The 20,455-nt window shown below is 51.8% G+C and overlaps 8 protein-coding genes across 8 annotated transcripts; 7 read left to right on the plus strand and 1 right to left on the minus strand.

Moving 5' to 3' along the window:
* Window positions 1–383: 383 nt before the first annotated feature.
* Window positions 384–1,979, plus strand: L3040_005241 (uncharacterized protein; the record flags this gene model as incomplete). Its single annotated transcript, XM_007297052.1, has 4 exons — window positions 384–455; window positions 510–1,565; window positions 1,617–1,799; window positions 1,848–1,979. 4 exons carry the CDS (start codon window positions 384–386, stop codon window positions 1,977–1,979), a joined length of 1,443 nt encoding a protein of 480 aa, XP_007297114.1.
* A 2,300-nt stretch (window positions 1,980–4,279) lies between these two features.
* On the plus strand, window positions 4,280–6,244 carry L3040_005242 (uncharacterized protein; the record flags this gene model as incomplete). Its single annotated transcript, XM_007297054.1, has 6 exons — window positions 4,280–4,481; window positions 4,548–4,763; window positions 4,814–5,044; window positions 5,132–5,257; window positions 5,305–5,329; window positions 5,392–6,244. 6 exons carry the CDS (start codon window positions 4,280–4,282, stop codon window positions 6,242–6,244), a joined length of 1,653 nt encoding a protein of 550 aa, XP_007297116.1.
* Window positions 6,245–7,168: 924 nt separating this feature from the next.
* L3040_005243 (uncharacterized protein) lies at window positions 7,169–7,804 on the plus strand (the record flags this gene model as incomplete). Its single annotated transcript, XM_066157291.1, has 1 exon — window positions 7,169–7,804. One exon carries the CDS (start codon window positions 7,169–7,171, stop codon window positions 7,802–7,804), a length of 636 nt encoding a protein of 211 aa, XP_066011601.1.
* Window positions 7,805–11,491: 3,687 nt separating this feature from the next.
* L3040_005244 (uncharacterized protein) lies at window positions 11,492–13,320 on the plus strand (the record flags this gene model as incomplete). Its single annotated transcript, XM_007297056.2, has 2 exons — window positions 11,492–12,998; window positions 13,058–13,320. 2 exons carry the CDS (start codon window positions 11,492–11,494, stop codon window positions 13,318–13,320), a joined length of 1,770 nt encoding a protein of 589 aa, XP_007297118.2.
* Window positions 13,321–13,792: 472 nt separating this feature from the next.
* On the minus strand, window positions 13,793–15,310 carry L3040_005245 (uncharacterized protein; the record flags this gene model as incomplete). Its single annotated transcript, XM_007297057.2, has 3 exons — window positions 13,793–14,092; window positions 14,208–14,481; window positions 14,556–15,310. 3 exons carry the CDS (start codon window positions 15,308–15,310, stop codon window positions 13,793–13,795), a joined length of 1,329 nt encoding a protein of 442 aa, XP_007297119.2.
* A 219-nt stretch (window positions 15,311–15,529) lies between these two features.
* On the plus strand, window positions 15,530–16,567 carry L3040_005246 (uncharacterized protein; the record flags this gene model as incomplete). The annotated part of the gene is made up of 3 exons (XM_007297058.2): window positions 15,530–15,804; window positions 15,857–15,874; window positions 15,952–16,567. 3 exons carry the CDS (start codon window positions 15,530–15,532, stop codon window positions 16,565–16,567), a joined length of 909 nt encoding a protein of 302 aa, XP_007297120.2.
* Window positions 16,568–17,048: 481 nt separating this feature from the next.
* On the plus strand, window positions 17,049–17,719 carry L3040_005247 (uncharacterized protein; the record flags this gene model as incomplete). Its single annotated transcript, XM_007297059.2, has 3 exons — window positions 17,049–17,059; window positions 17,129–17,289; window positions 17,367–17,719. 3 exons carry the CDS (start codon window positions 17,049–17,051, stop codon window positions 17,717–17,719), a joined length of 525 nt encoding a protein of 174 aa, XP_007297121.1.
* A 1,144-nt stretch (window positions 17,720–18,863) lies between these two features.
* L3040_005248 (uncharacterized protein) lies at window positions 18,864–19,750 on the plus strand (the record flags this gene model as incomplete). Its single annotated transcript, XM_066157292.1, has 3 exons — window positions 18,864–19,073; window positions 19,129–19,200; window positions 19,262–19,750. 3 exons carry the CDS (start codon window positions 18,864–18,866, stop codon window positions 19,748–19,750), a joined length of 771 nt encoding a protein of 256 aa, XP_066011602.1.
* Window positions 19,751–20,455: the final 705 nt, after the last annotated feature.

Consider the following 20,455-nt stretch of genomic DNA (forward strand, 5'->3'; position numbering starts at 1 on the left):
TAAAAGCGGCGCTGCAAAGACTAGGGGCAGGGGTCTACCGTAAAGTATGCCTGTTTACCCGCGGCTAAACCGAGTAGAAGAAAAAATATGTAAACAACGTACAACATGCAATCTCCAGGCAAAACCTCAGCTCCTTCTCCTTTTCTTGTCCTCATTTTCCGCCCATATCTTCAACTCCATCATCGATCGACTTCAACACCGCAATTGCTCCCTCCTGGTCTACTTCAAAGCTTTGTCCGCTACACGACACGAAACAAGAAAAGAAGTTTCAAACGCGAGACCTACCAACCTACCGTACAGCAGACAGAAGTACTTACCCTTCAGCCATCCCCCGCCAGCACCGTATTCATTAAATTACCTCTCATCCCACGCGCAGCGCTACCATGGGTCTGTTAAGGCAATTGCTCTACCTCTCCGTACACCCAAACCAACTGCGATCCATCCTGCAATGGCAAGTGAACCAACAGCTCCAATCTCCTCCCCATCACCGCTAATGGCGTGGCAGGCAGATATGGCATGAACCCGTGCACCTGCGGAATCCTGCAAAGGAGTCTGATAACGTCAAACAATGCTTCAAATACTTGAACATGACCAGCAGGAGCTTCAGCTCCGTCATCCAAGAACTCACCCCCGAGCTGCTGCTCCCAGTCGCGCTGTTCTACCTCATCCTGCGGGGGCTGGACACAATTGAGGATGACATGACGATCCCGCTAGAGTTGAAGGAGCCGAAGTTGAGAGGTTTTCATGATATTCTCGAGCAGGATGGCTGGACATTCACGGAAAATGGGCCGGATGAGAAGGACCGAGAGCTGCTTGTACATTTCGACGTGGTGATCCGGGAGTTCAAGCACGTCAAGCCAGCCTACCGGGCCATTATCAAGGACATCACCGAGAAGATGGGGAACGGTATGGCAGACTACGCGAACAATGCAGAGCACAGCTTGAACGGGGTCGACACGATCAAGGACTACGAAAAGTACTGCCACTATGTCGCCGGTCTGGTTGGAGATGGTCTGACGAGGTTATTCGTGGAGAGCAAGCTTGCAAACCCCGCGCTTCTGCAGAGACCAGAGCTTTCCGAGTCGATGGGTCAATTCCTGCAGAAGACGAATATCATTCGTGATGTTCGCGAGGATTTCGACGACAAGAGGCGGTTCTGGCCCAAGGAAATATGGTCCCGACACGTCACTAAGTTTGATGAACTCTTTGAGCCCCAGAATATCCAAAAGGCCCTTAACTGCAGTTCCGAAATGGTTCTCAACTCCCTGCGCCATGCGGATGAGTGCTTGTTCTACATGGCTGGCATCAAGGACCAGAGTGTATTCAATTTTGTAGCGATCCCTCAATCGATGGCTATTGCGACGTTGGAGCTCATCTTCCAGAACCCATCGATCTTTACGAAGAACGTCAAAATCACGAGGGGTGATGCTTGTCAATTGATGATGGAGTCGTCCCAGAATTTGCGGTCGTTGTGCGAAATATTCAAGCGATATGTACGGAGAATACAGAAGAAGAACACACCGAGAGACCCCAACTATCTTGCTATCAGTGTCGCATGCGCGAAGGTACCGACCGTTCCCTCTGTTCTGGATATGTCATTTTGCTCACAATGTCAGGTCGAGCAATTCATCGAAACCATCTTCCCCTCTCAAGACCCCAAAGCCCTCTCTCTCGTGTACAAGGGCGAGGCCGATCCAGCAGTCGAGAAGGCCAAGGCGGCGGAGTCCGAATCCAGGAAAGATATCCTCTACCTCATGCTTGCCGTCCTGGGTACCCTAGCCCTCATCTCAGGCCTTATGGTACCTCTTCCCTCTCTTCCTTCTCACGCGATTACTAACGATTCGTAGATCGGCGCAGCCTACCTTGCAGGCGCCCGCTTCGACATCGCCCTCGCCGAAATCTCCCAGGGAAACCTTATCCCAAAAGTTAGACAGGGAAGCGAAGGCTTCTCAGCTGGCGTAGATCATGGGGAACTATGACCAATCACGTTTGCCCCCCGCCCCCCCGTCTTTTGGTCCTGCTTTTGTACCAATAAAGTTTGCTTCCAATTTTTCCCCGGCGTTTCCTCTGGCTGGTTGCACTAGGAGCGTCCACAATTACATGTACTATTTTTGTACTTCTAGAGTCTAAGCTAATATCATTGCAATGCAATTGCAATTGGTGCCTTTCGATTTAGTCTCTGTGAGTAATCTCCTCCAGCAGGTTAATCTTTCCCCCGAATCCGAATTGTGGTCTCCTGATCGTGTCAGTTGAGTCGCGGGCTTTCGGGGGCAATGAAGTGAGATGTGGTCTCCTCCGGTGGGAAGAGAAGGAAAAGAAAAAAAGAACAAACCAGGACGAAGGAAGAAGAAGATGAAGAAGAAGAAGAAGAAGAACTAGCACGGATGTCAAATTGCAACTCGGTCCCTTTTTCAGTAGACTGCCTGTTGCGCCGAAGATGTGCTGATATCGAAGTCACCCCTTGCGATTGTCCTGTGATGGGAACGACTCCTGCGGACCTCTTCTTTCTTGATGGGGAGGGGCAGTTGGCGGATTGCATACATGCGTATCTATGTACACTTATGCCGAGGGGAATGTGTGACTCACCATGTATACACGTGTTTATATATATATATATATGAATATATCCGATGACCCTATTTTTTTTTATTTTTTTTTTTCTTTTTTTCCTTTTCCGAGGTTACTTGATGAGTATGGTGAACCTCCAAGCTGTGGTGCGGAAGAGAGGAGGACGTGGTGTGCGTGTAATGTGCAGGTACCTAGTTAGTTGAGAGGCACCGACAGAAGAAGGGGAGAGGCGAAGGACAGGATGAATGATGGCGTTCTGTATCGCTCTACCCAGCGGTGCTCCTTTCTCTGCTTCATCTCGGACGAATGGGCGTTTTTTGGCTGGAACTAGTGCAACTAGTGAGTGCACTGCGGGTACCGGTAGATGATAGGGAGGGGGAGGTGGGTTGTGGGTTGTGGGTTGTGGGTTGTGGGTGGATGGGGAGATTAGGCTGTTTGTTGAGTTGCAGGATGTTGGTGCGTTTTGGAGGGGGGGGGGGGAATGTCTGCTTTGAAGATTGCTGGGTTGTTGGGTCGTTGGGTTGCTGTGGTTTTTGAAAGGGGGGAGAGGGGGGAGGGAGGAGGGAGGGGGCTTATTGTTTGGTGGAGGCTTTGATGAAGAAGGTGTGGGGATCTGAGGAGAGGAGGGGGGGGAGAGGTGAGGAGAGGGGGAGGTAGGGTGTTTGAGATTATCCCTTTTGCGTGTTTGCGTGTTTGCGTGTTTGCGTGTTTGCGTGCTTGCTTGCTGAAGAGGGTCTCAAGTATCAGTATCGATTGTCGCCTTGTCCATTTGCCGGTTTTACAGGGGATATATATACACACATATGTATTTGCATGTATGTATGTAGGTATGTATGTATGTATGTATGTATGTATGTATGTATGTATGTGTACAACTTGTAGGAAGTACGTTGGAGCATAAGCACGAGAGAATAATCTCCATCTCTCCTTTGGACAAAGAAGTATGCCGGATCTTCGTACAAAGAAAGAATACCTGAGAATAACTCTTGTCTCGCTACCGTGGTCAGTCTTAGGGATGGCTATAGGCTTTATTAAGTGTTGTTGCTGAAACCACGATCCATCGGTCGGGCAGACAGACAGACAGACAAGACAGACCATCACCTGATCTTCTCACCGAAGCGAGGTCCTTTCTTTCCCCCTGCATAGTGGCACGCTCCAGTCTCTCTCTGACAGGCTTCCTCCAACGGCTTCCGGAAGTCCTGAAAGCGGTGTTGACGCCGACGCGAAGGAGATTTGGCACGCCGTCATCGGAAACGTGGCAGGGTGAGACTTGTCTCTCGGCGCGACCGAAAGCCACTCCTCGAGGGACCTCTGAATGGTAGTTGCCCATGCCCGCTGCCGGCGACTTTCATTCCAGAAGGTCGAGATGAGGCGCTGCGGCCGCCCGCTGCCCGTTCCCTTGGAATTCCAGAACGCTCAGTCAGCTTCCTTTCACCTCCGCTGCTTTTCGGGCCACTGACAGTCGCTGCTAGCATACCTACTGAGTCTGCTGGTCCTGCTTGCCTCCTGACGCAGAGGGACTTGCTTCGGATTGCTTGACCCAGCTCCGTAAGAGGATCTGAATAGATGGGCCAAGATTGCATACAATTCTGCTATGCCAGGGCGAGCGCCCGGCTGGTATAACAGCGGGCGTGCGTACAGAGGTCGTATTCCCTTTGCTTTTCTGGTTTTGATATCAGAGAGACCTCCGTATCAGAGCTTGCCTGCAAAAATGCGTCACTTCTCTTCCGCGCTCCTGCTGCTGGCTGCGACGGCTCTAGTCAGCGCTCTGCAGGATCCCCACGAGTATGCAGCAAAGCTCGCTCGCGCCAGTCAAGACTCGCCGGGTGGGAAGACGGCTCACAAAGACGGATCGGGCTGCCAGGATTCGGCTAAACATAGCGTGGGGGCTTTCTCCAATCCGAAGACCGCGAGTGGGTGCCCACCTACCGGCCTGCTCCCCTTGTGATGTGTGGATTTATGGCGCTGACGGTATCCAGGATTCGCGGTCAAGGGCAACAAGTTACCAGATGTCAACTTCGATATTGGCGAGTCTTATGCTGGCACGCTGTCGGTTACCAATGTCTCGAGTGCCGCCGATCGACTGTATTTCTGGTTCTTTCCGTCTGCGAACCCGGCTGCTAAGAAGGAGATTGTCATCTGGTTGAATGGCGGGCCGGGATGTAGCTCTATGCAGGGCGTTCTTCAGGAGAATGGTAGGAGTGTTTGGGGGTGGTGCGTATGTGTTTGAGCTGACTTTAGAAAGGTCCGCTTTTGTGGGCGCCGGGAACCTACGAGGCGGTCCCGAATCCATACAGCTGGACGAAGTTGACGAATGTGGTCTATATTGATCAGCCAGTGGGCACTGGGTTCTCTCAAGGCAATGTACCGGTCAACAATGAGACGGATGTCTCTAGGCATTTCCTAGGATTCTGGAAGAACTTTGTCGACACCTTCTCTCTGAAAGGATACAAGGTCTACATCACAGGTGAAAGCTGTAAGTTGTATTTGTGCCTACCCTACGCGTGACTGTGAAAGCTAGTGGCTACACCTTGGCATTGCTGACCCCGGGTCTGGTATCTAGATGCTGGGCAATACATCCCATATATTGCCGCCGCCATGCTTGATACTGGAGACAAGAGCTATTTCAATGTCTCTGGTATCCAGATCAATGATCCCCTCATCAATTACCCGGCTACTATGCGAGAGGGTGAGCTATCTCTCTTCCATATTGACAGCTGATACTAAAATTTACAGTCACTGTTATACCGGCTCTAGAACGGTATGAACTCATATCTTCCTCCTTTTCACTTACCTCCTGGCGTGATCTCTGATACCTTACAGCTACAACAATGTCATACCCTTGGACGAACCCACCGTGACCCTACTCAAGTCACAAGCGGATTCGTGTGGCTATACAGACTTCCACAATAATCACACTAATAACTTCCCGCCCACTGGGCCGATCCCCGAACCTCCTAGTCCTTCAGCACCTGGGTGTAATCTCTGTTCCATAGCACCGAACTGTAGTCTGTACGCCCTAGTCGTTGTCGCCGCTCTCCAAAATAATCCATGCTTCAACAGCCTCCACCTGACTGACTTTTGTCCCTACCTCTGGAATGCTCAAGGATACCCATCACTCGCTGGGGGCCCCAACAACTACTTCAACCGCTCCGACGTCCAGAGGGCCATCAATGCACCAAAGACAGACTACTACGTCTGTCTACCCCGGCCAAATCTCTTCCCCCGGGAAGACACTTCCCTCCCATCCGGCCTCGGCCCTCTCCCTTCTGTGATCGAGCGCACCAAGAACGTCATCATAGCCCACGGCATGCTCGACTTCCTCCTGTTCGCCGAAGGCTCTCTCATCACCATCCAGAACATGACGTGGGGCGGTCTCCAGGGCTTCCAGTCCCGTCCCAGCGCAAGCAAGAACTTCTGGGTCCCGTTCCACGACAGCATCGAGACCATTATCGGACTCGTCTCGGCGCCGCTCCCAAACCCTGCTCCGCAGTATAACACCGCTGGTGCTGGACACCAGGGCACGACGCACAGTGAGAGGGGGCTGACGTTTGTGACGGTGGATTTGGCAGGTCACTTCATGCCGCAGTACACCCCTGGTGCGGCTTTCAGACAGCTCGAATTCCTTCTGGGGAGGATCTCAAGTTTGGAACAGCGTGGACCGTATACTGCATAGGCGGAAAGGGGGCTTTTTTGGGGGGGGGGGGGGGGGGGGGGGGGGGGTGCTGAGCTGATGCGAATCTGGTACGCATTCTAGGGAACTTAATAGATGGATAGGAACGGATCACGGAGTTTCGCTATATAGCTATTTAATACAAGGAAGGATTTCGATTCTGACATCATGTGCGTCTGGTCCGACGTGATATACACCTCGTTTTCACGACTGAGAGAACTCGGCTTCAACATGACACTTCCGAGTGGGAGTCCGCCAGTGAAAATTCAACGATGCTGATGCGGATAGTGCTCAATTTTAGATTTCCAAGTATCCGAGCCGACTGTTGTGAATTGAATATCCGTTAAGCGGACGAGTGTAGACACTTAAATGCATTTACTGGCTATCATATCATATCATATATATATATATACTACAAAGCCCTTCCCGGCTATCTTCAATAGTTACATCGTAGTCCTCCTCATATCTGATATTGATTCTGGCCTTTTCCTCCCTCTACAAAGCTCCATCAAGGTGTAGCTTCAGAGCTCCACCACGGTGTAGCTGTTCCCAATGCGAGAACTTCACCCTTGGGCCTTCTTCGCTTAAGTCACCCCGACCCCTACATATTGTTGACCAACCGCCGACAATAGCAAGCGAAAAGCTTTCCGCCAGCTACAATGCTACAATAGCAGAGCACGCCGCCGGCGATAGTATTGTCGCGGAACAGCGCCAGCATGCAGATCTACATAAGAAAAATCTCCACCGCAAGAAACTCTTGCCGCTTTCCTCTCTCGTTCCTCGGGCCACAGCGACAGCGCGACGACTATCACTGCGGAGTTTGGAGCAATGGTCTTTATCGTCTAGAGGCTGATTGATACCTCTCATATCACACGATTATTTCTGATTCTCTCTTTCTATTTCCATCAACACCGCCAGGCACTACCGATGGCTGCGCGCACGCCGCACCAGCACGTCTACTCCCTCGGGATGCAGATCGTTCACGACAGCTCGGGCGAGACAGACGGGGACGTCTCCGACTTTGAGCTCGAAGCGGGCTATCCAGCCATCCAGAGTGCTGCCGACGACGACGAGGAGAGCAGCAGCAGCGAGCGCGGGAGCGAGAGCGAGCCAGCCGTCTCCATCCGCCTCGACGACTCGGACGCCAAGGAGGAGATGAGCGAGCGCGCCCCTTCTCCCTCTCCCCCTCCCTCTCCCTCCTCATCACCATCGACTCTCCGCCTCGACTCACCAGTAGCAGCAGCAGCACCGCGACCAGCAGCGTCTCCCAGCCCACGGCCTTCACCAGCTCCTCGCCGTCCTCCTCCAGCGGCCCGCGCGCCTGCCTTCAACCCCGCGCCCTCGCACTTCGTGCGCACCCGCCGGGGCCGCTCCACCGTCTGGAGCATGGCGGACTGGGCCGCGCAGCGCGGGGCCGTCGTGGCGGCGGAGGCGAGACGGCTGGCGAACGAGAGGCGGTGGGCTATCAACGGGGGCCGGGGACCGATCTCGCGGCGACGGGCGTGGAGACGGGCGAATGCCAGACGGGCGCGGGACGCGAGGGGGCGGTTTGTGAGGCTGTGAGGGGTGTATGTGTGTGTGTGTGTGTGTGTGTGTGTGGTGGCCTGGTGGGGTATCTGGACGGGGGCGTTTGCCGCGTGTGTTTTGGGCGGGAGGCCGGATGGATGGTGACGGTGACGGTGACGGCGTTTTTCGGGCCGCTTCTCTCTCCGGTGCGGCGGTTTTGGGGCTGGGGTCTTTTTTTCTTTTTTGCAGTGGCAGTGCAGCGTGCTTGTTCCGCGTGCGTGGTTTCTTCTGTACCCGGCGGGCGGTGCCGAGGGCGTTCACAAATGAGACCCTCCTTCTGGCTGGCTACGAACTTGCCGACTCGATCGTTTGGTATGTCCGAATATGGATATTGTGAGACCTGGCCTGCCTAAATCGTTCATCCGCAGGACGAGGTGTGATCTCGAGTGACGAAGAGTTCTGCTTCCTTGGCAGCCTCCCTGTGTCCCGGTATCAGACGGACCTGGTTCCGATGATTGCGAGGATGTTCGACCGTCCACCTGTCGCCTTTGGGCCCGACTGCTGCGTCTAGCTTGCGGGCCGTGAGGAGGTACAGGCACAGGTACGCATTTGCATGCTTGATCTCGCAGGCCTCGCCGTGTGAAGGTTTTTGCCACTTTGTTGACATGCATCTGCTAAGCGAGGGCAGCCTTCCTTCGCCGGCAGAAAAATTCGCGGCGCTATGCAATACTTTAGAACAACGTAGTCATGGCTGTCTCTCCGGCGCGAGAGATAGATTTCTCGGGTGCGTCGTAATTTATCCTGCCCGTTGGCTGCAAGGTGTCCCGACTGGATCTTCTCCCGTAGAAAGAAGTGCGCGGCTCTGCAGATCGAAGCAGCCTTCTCATGCAGCCTTTTTTTATCAACCACTTCTTAGCAGCGCAAGCGGCAAGGATGAAGAGCCATGGCTCCTGAAAACCTATCGGCGTGGTATGATCACGTCGACGTGCCTGTGGGCAATCGAGTCTCGAGCCCACTCGTGAGAAGAACTTGGGTGTTTAGAATTATCGCTACCTACCCGATGGTGCGATTGAAAGAACAGGCACGAAGACTGCTCCGGTGAATCTCCTGGCTTTGCACTCATGATTTGTCACCTTCCCTAGACCGAAGACTTGCCGAAATTTGTAACTTGGCTATGGTATGAAATGCTCACTTTTTTGACAATCAGCCTCCCCATTGGCCTAGTCTGAAGGCTGGCTAGTCAATTTGGCTAGTCATTCGACAGACTCGCCAAGCGAGGAAGTGTGTAATGGTTACCTCAACGGGTTGCTTAAATGAGTGAACTTTCTTGAGCTCCGCGCAACGCGTGGTGCTTTCGTGGAGGGATCTGCCCCCGTTGAAACAGAGAGATACTCGATGGGGAGTATTTTTTGATGTTTTTTTTTTTTTTTTTTTTTCAAACCCCCTCCGCCCCCCCCCTTTGTTTTTTGCCTTGTTATCGGTTGAGGTCTTGCCGGATTTAGCCCAGCTGTGGATATGGAGGGTGAATGAAGTTTGGCCGTATATTTTTGAATCTCTCAAGCGGCACAAACAAGTGACAGCTTACCAAACTATGAACACGCATTATGAGACTCCATGGCAATACTTTCACCAATAAGGAGTTTGAATTGAACTGCTTTAAGGCATACTACTGGATAAATGAGCAAGGATCTCATCAGCAAGTTTTTTTCTTTCGCGAAATGGGTTATCGGCGACAAGCTGGTGTAGTGAGAGGAGACTTGCTTGGCATAGGACATGGGCATTGGGTATTTTTAAAACTGAGAGTTTCAACAGCCAGTGTTTTTATGGATATCATCTAAGAATTCAACTTCTGCAACCTCGTCAGTTTCACCAAGCCAGCAACGACCATCCATAGTATCAGCGCAATAAGCTGCTGCCTTCTCACATGGTCTTGAATACCGCGGCAGCCACTCTCTGTTGGAAATATGCTGCGTACTAGAACTGTATTGATGGCCATTACCAAGCCTGCGCTTGTTGACTCAGAGAAGTCAGGCATGTGAGCAGACGAGCATAGAAGCAGACATACGGTGGTAGATCCATAGGCAGAGAAGCTCGTGAAGCATCGGCAGCTGTAAGGCGAAACTGCCGCATTTCCGCGGCAGTTCAGTTAATGTCGTACGGTATAGGGTTATAAGACTGGTTATTGCAATGTGCATTGTAGGTCTGCTTTTGCACAACAGTTAAGCCAAATGGCTCTCTATGACAGCGCCCCTGCGGTACAGCTGCAGCATCAGGATGTCGTGTGACCCACGTTTCTGCTGCTCAATCTCCCACACTTGTGATTTTGATGATCTATGGGACTGCAATCATTGCATAGCTAGTTACAGCATCCCATGACATGGCACCACCACCGGGTCTGACCAGACTCCAGATATTCCACACGAAGCTTTCGGAGCAGTGGCTGAGTGACGACTTGATTTCCGAGAGAGAGATGCATACTAAAAGTATGTCTAGTCATTTGCGGTCCGGCCTAGGCAGACTGAACGTCACACTTCTCTTAGATTTTGCCGAACATCAGCTAGAAATCTCACTACAACCATGTCGGACAAAAAAGAAAGAATCGAGCTAGGAAAGAGAAATCAAGTACAGGACTATAAGGATTACGAGAGGAGACCAAGTCCTGCACGATTTATCAGATCGAAAAAAGTACCGCTTGCCCCAGATAAACTCGCTATAAAGATAGAGCAGATTGATGAAAGTTTACAAGATCATGATAACGACCTGCCGCACCTTGCTCTAAAGCATACCTAGCCATACGGAGTTCTTTCTCGCTAAGAGCTGGCCGCGCTTATGATTCAGCGACTTACGCATACGCATAGCTAGCTCTTCTTAAAATTGGTAATAAAGAAATAATGCGTTGTTGAGAGACAAAGGAGAGGGAGGAGACTTGACTATAACCAGCCATAGCTCCATGAGGTAGGTATATTCAACACAAGTCAGATCGTATATACATCAAATTGCGAAGCTACTCCTCCCACAGGTTTAAGGATAACGATGATGCATCTCGCATCCTGCCTTGTGCATAGATAAGTGGTAGTACTGTAGATAGTAAAGATGTATAGATAGGTAGGTAGGTAGATCCAGTCCGCACCATATTATAGGAAGGGGTGATTTTTCAGCCGGTAATTAGTGCATTGATTGAACTGTACCTATTTTTAGCGCAAATTAGAACTCGCTTCGGCATTGGGTCCTTACGGAGTATATGGGGTTGGGTAACCCCACCCGACTTTATCACCTCTGATCCTCCAGACCTCCAGCCCTCCAAACCTCCAGAACCTCCGAAACCTCCGTACCACACACTCATTCCTGTGCAGTACGCGCGCAGACAGCAACTGCAAGAACCATCTCGGCACGGCTGCTCTCAAGAACTCTCTCCTTTTCTCTTCAGACAACACGACGTTTCAAGCACTGCCCCGAATCAGCCCTGTCTTCCTTCTCGGATTCCAGCCCTGGAGCGGCAGCGACAGCGACAGTGACCTTCCCATCATATCGCATTCCTCTCCTGCCTCTCGTAACAGAAGCCTTAACCTCCGCGGATACACACTTGTTCACCGCTGATTGAGCCAGCTACTTATTACGCATTGATACTTCATGCCGACGATTGTTCCACATTACTTTGGTCATTAAACCGCTGGCAGTCCATGACGACGAGCAACACCTACGGAAAAAAGCGACTCAACAAAGGGAGAACGGAAGATCTTCAAAATGCATACAGACTCCATGTCACTAAGGCTGGACGATACAGGCCACCCTATGCTGCCTCTGATCATGACTACAGCATCCACACCTGCGACTCCTGGCCCGTCGACACCTACAAATGCCCGATCAGGACCTTCAGAGAAAGCAGACGCCCTTGACCAGAATATTGTGCCCCCGGTACGACCCCAGAGCACGCCATTCCCGCACCAAGATTTGATGGATGGAAGCATAAATTGTTCACAGCGTCTCCTCGACATGGAATGCCTTGATTCTCTAGATACGCCTATTACAGAGGAAAGCCAACCCTCACAGGGGCCTCCTTCTTCAAAGTCACTTATGGAACTCCCTATAGAGATCCATGAATGTATTCTGGACCATCTTTTTGGAGTGAGAGCTTCGGCGGCTTCGAGAACGGCGGCAGCAGGAAACACAAAAATACTTCGAGGCTGGGGCTCAGCATTGCGCCATTCAAGACGCCGCGAGGTCTCGGAATTGGCGCTCGTCAGCAAGGAATGGAGGGAGCTTGTTCAGGACAGGCTTTATCGACACTTGAAGATCAAGGCAACCAGAGCTTCTGTGGACCAGGCCATGATATATTTCGCCCTGCATCCGCAGCTATGCTCCCATGTTAAGCACATTGAGTTCTGGTTCCCGGTATTTCAGCAAAAGAACCCGGCCTTCGATCGCACCCTGAGAATACCTTCTACGACCCCTGATCGCTCACTTCAGATTCGAGCTGTGGGCAGTCTCGCGGATGCATTGACTCCAATCACATACCAGACTCCAGAGAATAACTGTACTTTGGATGAAGTGTTCAGTTTTGTCAAGATGACCTTTGGGGAGGCTTGCATTCTGACATTGGAAGGTGGCGAGAGGAAGAAGCCGCCTATGGTCCAACATTTCCGGACCTCGACCACAGATCCAGCAAATACCAAGCTCCCAGTCATCAAAACCATTCGTACTTTGGTTTGCAAGGGCCAATGGAATCTCATTCGGACGGACCAAGACTTCCAAAACATAGCAAATGCACTACCAAACCTCAATGAGTGGCATGCTTCATACGCCAAGCCAAAATCCAAGAGCTACCTGTCGATGGCTACAATCCTCCCGAAGCTATCTGAAACCCTCACCCATCTGAATGTCTGCCTTGAGGCGGATTACCGACGCGAGACGTCGGTCCCATTTTTCTTCAAGAAGGTCAATAGAGTCACGCACTACTGTGTCGAGATGGCAAAGGCGATTCCAACCCTGGAGCACTTATCGTACACGGGAAGAGTCTGCAAATCATTCTTCGATCATGGTGCCAAAATATCGAATCCTCGGCGCTCACGTTTGAAAAGCATAGATATTATCGCCAAGAATGTTTGCAGACCAGCAACCGATTGGAGCAATGGCTCAGGTATCACCGAGGGAGGATTCGTCTCGGCTTTCGAAGCATTGGTCGTTTCATCCGTCAAGTCGTTGGACACATTGGCAGCATTGGAATTCTTGCGGATTCGTTTCCTCGACCTAGGTAAGCTCCCTCCAGCCCGGTTTGCCTCGAAGTGAACACCAGGCAGCTAATTTCGCCAGATTTCCAAGTCCCAGCTCTAAACCCCTATTTCCAGCTAGAGAACAAACAGTGCACAGGCCTCTGGAGTGAGACCATCGTCGACGCCCTGACCAAGGCCCGACCAAGTGCTGCCTTCGCCGAGGCGCCCCGCGATCTCACCGACATTGGTGTAAAGGACGGCCAGGTCCAAACCCCAGCGAACTTTTCCAAGACGAAGCCCCTATCCATTAAGCTTTCCACCTACCAAGCTTTCGCTGGAACTAGTGGTATCACAATACATTGATCTACCTCGGCTCCACTCTTGCTTTCCTGTTTGTGGTAGAAGATCTGCGAAATGTGTCTCAGCTGAAGAAACTCGGGATGGAAAGAACTGATATTTGCGCGAATTTGCATTGCTTTTGTTCTGCATGTCTGAAATATCCCGTTCGGCGAAATGTTTGTAGCACTATCTGCGTGGACGGGTTGCAAGTGGGCATCAGTGAATTTGGAGTTTTCAGCGTGGAGTTTCTCGCACTGGCATTCAACGATGGCTTTTGATCATTGAACATGGGCATGGAGATGCCGGCTGGCTGACCCGTGGATAGAGCATAACGGACAGAAGAGTGATGCTATCTGCTTGGCTTGGCTGGTCTGCAATCATGTAGTTTCTTCTGATCATTGCGTGCATCGACCAAGAATGACAGTAAGGGTAGTCGCTGTGGCACTAATACACGGTGATTCTTCATACTTGCCTCCATTCCTCTCCAACCTCCCGGCTATGTCTTGATGTACTTTCTCCCCATCTTCTTATCCCAATCCACAGCAGCAGATCCCCCGATATCATTCACGATGATGCCCAGGATCCAGCAATTAGTCAGGAAGAACAGCATACTGGCTACCCATAACCCAGGCGCGAACGTGCTGTTTCCCAGGAACTCGAGCTGGAAGCCTTGCTGCAACCAGAGGGCTTGCGTGGAGACCCAAAGTGCAGCCGCGGCTATGCCCAGGGCTGATCGCGCGAGGAGGGAGGAGCGCGGGAGGTAGAAGGGGGCAAAGACCATGTACCAGAGGAAGTACTGACAGGTGGCTGCCATTAGCGAGACTTTTGCCGGACGTTACGAGCGAGGGGTATGTATTCAAAGACGGGGGATGGAAGTGAAGGGGTAAGCGGGGGTAAAGACGTGACGTTACCTGGCTAGTGCAGACTTTGTTGAAGGTTACGAAGGCGAATGTTTGCGCGAGCATGGTTGACGGGAGGTCTTTCTTTGCGAGGAGGAGCGGGAGGGCTATGGCTGAGAGGAAGAGTTGTGGGATGAAGGCCAGGGATTTGAGTTTTAGGGTTGGCGAGGAAGCGGGGAGGGAGGAGGAGAGGTAGAGGAGCGTGTTGTAGGGGGAGAAGTTGTGGCGGTGGTCGATACGCGTGATGTGGTGCAGGTAGGTGTGTTGGAGGAAAGGGAAGCCGTAGCTGTGGCAAGATTAGCAAGGGATAAGCGATGTGAGGGTTGAAAGGGTCGATCGATGCTGGGCCAGGAGGCTTACATGGAGTACATCAATATGTTCAAGCCACCAAACGTAGCCAGACTGGTGAGCGTGAGGGTTATCCTAGGAGCATTGCAAAATCTCCTTGCCACACGGATGAGATCCGAGCCCTGTCCAGCAGCTTTGGTTTGCTTGGTCGCATCGCTTCCGATGTGCTCATCGTCCATCCACCAGATGATAGACGGCGCATATATGAATGGGTAGATTTTGAAATGCACACCCAGTCCTAACAGCACCCCCGCCAGCACAATCCTCCTCCTCGTAATAGCCCACAGCAGCGCGATGACCATCACGCCCAGCAAGCCCTCCGAGCTCCCCCTCGTGCTGATGGTAGCCACCATGGGGTTGAGGAGCCAGATACTCGCGAACTTCAACGCCCGCTCCAGGCTCATGCTCACGCTCATGCTCGTGCCCATCCCACCCGATTCCGGGCTTCGCAAGACAAGGACAATGAGCCATCCGGCAATGATGTCGCCGACGGCAAACAGAACCTTGCCGAAGGAGAACCACGTGCTGGACCAGGCTGTGGGGAGCAGCAGCCAGGCGAGCAGGGGCGTGTAGCGGTAGGTTTCGCGGGCGTAGGGCGAGTCCCCGTGGGACACGAAGCGCGACGCGTCGGTGAAGACGTAGTAGTCTATATCGGTGTATTTGAGAGGCGAGTTTGCGTCTTGCCAGAGGCCGTAGAAGAGGAGGACTATGCGGAGAGAGACGGCGGAGGAGAAGACGAGGACGGGGCTTGAGAAGAATCTGGACATTTTTGAACACAAAAGGGGAAGAAAATGATATGATAAAGGAAAAATGATTTCGAGATTATTTCAAAGCGAAAGGATTGAGACGAGCTCAACAAGTGAGTGAGGAGGTGATGTCTTCACTTCACGAGAGAGACTGGATGTTTGTGAGTTTGCCCGGATGATGCCTGCTACCGGTAGTGCCCCAGCTTTCGATCCCAAGTACCCTCCAGATTAGACCTTGACATGTCAGCACCCCTGCAGATCATCAACTCCACAACTCCGAAATCGAATCTCTCACGAGAGACTCATCACTCAATACCCTTGTCCGATCCAGCGAGCGACATGCCCGGCATCAAGAGACACCATGACGGCGCCGTGAAGAAAGAGGACGGCGATGGCCCCCAATCGCCTTTTATGGCCATGTTTGAGGTGTTTCGCGACGAGTTAGATGAGCACCATGATCGCAGGGAGAGGATCATCAAGGCCGGGAGGGATATCACTGCTGCCAGCAAGAAGATGTGAGTTGAGGTCGCTGCTCCGATGGATTTGAGCGACACTGATATTCGACAGAATCTTCGCGCTTCAGAGGTAATGTCACGTGTGCCTCGTTTCCAGATGGAGAGAGAGAGAGAGAGAGAGAGAGAGACAGCTGACTGATGGGATAGAGTCCGGTCGTTGAAGAGCCCAGTACCTGCTAAGATTGCATCGGAGGTTCAAGAGAAGATGTTGGCAATGCAGAAGCAGTTCGAATCAATCGCGCCGGACCTCACTGGCATCAACGCCTGGCGATACCAGCGACAGATCTCAGGCGGCATTCAAGAGTACATGGAGGCTGTCTCTTTTCAGCACTACCTCATCAACCAAACCCTCATTACGCTCGAGGAAGCCTCCCGGCAGCTGCCGGAAGCCGTCACGCTTACAGGAGATGACTACGTGCTCGGCATCTTCGATTTGGTGGGCGAGCTGATGCGGTTTGCGATCACCACAATTGCTACCACGGGTGCGCTTCCTGGAAGTAAAGATGAAGACGCGGAGCAGGGTGAGAGGGATATCCTGATCGATTTGAGGGAACTGAGGACCAGCTTTCAGGCGCTCGATACGACGAGTTGTTGGGGGACTGGGCTGGGGAAGGATGTCCAGAAGAAGATGGAGGTTATGAAGACGTGTGTGGAGAAGGTTGAGACGGCGGTCTATGGCATGATTATTCGGGGAAGAGAGAGGCCGAAAGGATGGATTCCTGATTTGATGGAGGATCGGGGAGGTGTTGTCGAGAGCTACTGAGGGCTTACGGTCCCTGGTGCGAGCTGCGTGTTCCGATTCCGAATGGCAGTGTACCAAGAAAAAAAAGTCTGGGAACGGAGCATAATCCTCACGAAGACACAGAATTGAATCGGCTGTAGGAATACTAAGCCAGAGGTTATTGTAAGCAGCGAAAGCCGTAGCTCACACTACCAAGAGAATAATATATGTTACCGCTCAATGCCGGAATTGACGTTTGTATTTCTGAATTTTCTTACCCGATACTTCTTTGATAACTGGTGATTTATATTATATATATAGGTAGGTATATATGTGTTTTATATACATGGCCTCTGGAAGACCCTGAGAACCTACCCGGCGCTAGCCTACAATCAGCGCCCCCGACAGGCCCCTGTCCAGACGACCCTGCTTTTGGTGGAGCTTCCAAGCTTCTTGGAGCTGTTGGAGCGATAAATATTCTCCTGTCGACAATCGAGTTCAGCAGTTCAAAATCGTCGCAAGCATGTTCAGATGGTATGTATTGATCAAAACCACCAATTGAAGAATCTGCCCTGAAGCCAATGGATATTGATCAATTTGTAGGTACCAAATGAAGCTGGCCTCGCGCCCAATCCTCACCCAGAGCGTCACCACAGCTGTGCTGTTCGCGACCGGAGACACAATGGCACAACAGCTGGTTGAGAAGAAAGGACTGGAGAAGCACGATCTGGCACGTACCGGACGGATGGCTTTGTATGGAGGAGGTAAGCCTTACAATTCTTCCTTCCTCCTCTCCTTTTCTCCAAGCTCTAGTTCATCGCTAAATTCCACTGTGCAACAGCGATCTTTGGCCCAGCTGCCACAACCTGGTTCAAGTTCCTCCAGAACAAGATCGTCCTCCAGAACAAAAACGCCGAGATCATTGCCCGCGTCGCCTGCGACCAGACGCTCTTCGCCAGCACCAACCTGTTCTGCTTCCTGAGCAGTATGGCCATCATGGAGGGCACGAGCCCGCAGGACAAGCTGGAGCAGAGCTACTGGACGGCGCTGAGAAGCAATTGGATGGTGTGGCCGTTCATCCAATGCGTCAACTTCAAATTGGTGCCGCTGCACCATCGGGTACTGGTTGTCAATGTCATCTCGCTCGGTTGGAATTGCTACCTGAGCTTCTTGAATAGCCAGGGTGGGAAGTAGAGTGATTTGGGGGAGGGATGGTTTATACAAGGCGTGCCTGGATGGAGAGAGCTACATCTCTTTGAGTCTATATTGACAGGGATTGCTGCTGCATAAGAGCCAGCTGCACATAGGGTTCTACCAGACAAATTGGCGTTGGGGAGTTCCGAGTCGCAGTCGGCAAGCAGGTACTGATGCCCAGTAGATCCCTGGCATCATCGGTATTTTAGGTATCTCTGAGCGAGGCTTTTATGTCAATTGTCAATCCATCTCAAGTGCTTCTACGGGCTGGCCTCAAAACATGAAGTCACGGAAAACAAGAAGTACATAATTTCATTTCCATGTTCAAGTCCCTTCTGTTTCTATCTAATTTAGTACCTCAATCGTCTCGAGTATGTACCGAAGTAGCCATATACCGGTACTGTAACAATTGTCCGGGGTAGGGAGGCGGGGGTCTATTTATTATTTTGTTTTATTTATTTATTTATTTAATTTAACGTCACTCTAGTAGAACTTTATGTATGATGTATAGCAGATATATATAGCAGATGATGCATATCCAAATAGAATACACGTGACAGCTCCATGGCTTTGCATGGTTCCAGAGCGCCGGGATCTTTGCCTTTGCCCTTCTTTGGACAAGCGCGCCTGCAGGCCATTCCACATCCAAATGTGAGCGGAAATGTTAAATCGCAAATTCAATCTCTGCGCAAACAACCACCGACAACAACTCCATATTCAAGTTGCCGCTCCCACGAACCTCTGTCGTGTCGAACTTGCCTGGAGCAATAGTCGCCCAAAGCCAAAGCCTCATCTTCACCTTTCAACTTCCCATTCCAATCCGATCTCGAGTCCCTCCTTCCTCTGCCCAGCTCCGGCTTCGGATTCGGCCTCACCTTCACCTTCAGCTTCAGCTTCAGCTTCACCTCCAGCTTCACCTCCAGCTTCACCTCCAGCTTCACCTGCCTAATCTCACCCCGGCAACCACAGACGAAACACCTACCGACCTATCTACAAAATACCCCCTCCCTCTCCCTCTCCCCCTCCCCCGCCCCTCACCCCCCCCCACCATCACCCATCACCACCACCACGTCGACTGACTTTCCTCTCTCCGAACTCGTCAAATACCAACACAACCCATCCGTCCTCACACAATCGCACAAACATGGCAGCTCCACAAACACCCACCTCGACTGTCGTCGATCTGAAGACCATCCCCATCTCTCCCGAAGGTAGCAACAGCAACAATGAGAATAAGAAGCCCAGCGGCGAAGACGAGCAAATCACCGTCTTCCACGACAAGGACAACTTCAACGTCAAGCACCCGCTGATGAACAAGTGGACTCTGTGGTTCACCAAGCCACCGAGTGGAAAGGCGAGTCTGCGTGCGCTGGGACCCCTCCAATTGAGTACACTAATAATGAATGCAGGGTGACAACTGGAACGATCTGCTGAAAGAGGTCATCACTTTCAATTCTGTGGAGGAGTTTTGGGGTGTCTATGTATGTATTCTCTACCCTGCCCCTCCGTGCCGGGCAATTGCTAATCTGCATGCGCCTGCAGAACAACATTGCTCCCGTTTCCGAACTCGCCCTCAAGTCCGACTATCACCTCTTCAAGGAGCACGTGCGTCCAGAGTGGGAGGATCCCCAAAATAAGCACGGCGGCAAGTGGTCTTACCAGTTCAAGGACAAGCGCCAGGTCCCCATCGATGACCTCTGGCTGCACGTCATGCTCTCGGCCATCGGCGAGACCCTCGAGGAGTCGGGCGATGGTGAGGTCATGGGTGTTGTCGTGAACGTCCGCAAGGGCTTCTACCGCATCGGTGTCTGGACCCGCACGATTGGGAAGAGCATCCCTGGAGGAGGCGATGGCGACGTTGCTGGTGGCAAGGGCCGTAGCCTGGAGAAGGGTAGGGAGGTGCTGATGAGCATTGGGCGCAAGTTCAAGGAGGTGCTGAAGGTGCCTGGGGGCGAACCGGTCGAGTTTTCGGGACACACTGATAGCGCGCACAGCGGCAGCACCCGTGCCAAGTCCAAGTATAGCGTCTAAGGTAGATCTGCATATTTCTCTTTGTCTTTGGGACCCTGGGCGAAATTTTGATTTTTTGCGAGATGATTTATGCGTTGCGCGTTTTGTGGATGGGGGTCAGTCGGTCAGTCCGGCAGGATTCCTGCGGGAAAAAATAGGTACCACCGCACCGCACCGCCCCTGGCTCTGTTTTAGCTGAGGCCGTCTTGCTTTTTCCGGCGGCAATGTTGCGAGCTCTCCCTAGGAAGCTCGACTCGGCTCATATCATGGCGTTAATTCGTGCTGAGCGAAGCCTGCCTCGGGCGTTGTCTATAGATGGGGCAAATAGAAAAAAGTGAACCAACCTACCGAGTTAGCCTGAATGGGATCTGGATCATGTGAGTTCCCTGTGATTCTGCGATTTGGGGGCGAAGTACTTGTGTCCTGGAGAGCCTCCCAATGCGGATGAAGTGAACCATCTGCCTTCTAGGTAGATAGATGGTTTATGACGTAGATTTGATTTTTCGATTAGGTATATAGATGTATACCTACATACATACGTACATTGCTCGATGATTGCGTGTATAAACATGTAGGTTCTCGAATACACATATGTATATATGTATATATGTATATATGTATAATATGTATATATAAATCTCATCTTCCTCTCCATCCCCCCCCCCCCCCCCCTGCCTGTACTGTTATTGTTTTCTTTGCGTCTACACTATCCAGAGAATCCAGTAG

The sequence above is a fragment of the Drepanopeziza brunnea genome, assembly GCF_022702325.1.
Source record: "Drepanopeziza brunnea f. sp. 'multigermtubi' strain 214-2 chromosome Unknown ctg8, whole genome shotgun sequence".
Taxonomy (NCBI): Eukaryota; Fungi; Ascomycota; class Leotiomycetes; order Helotiales; family Drepanopezizaceae; genus Drepanopeziza; species Drepanopeziza brunnea.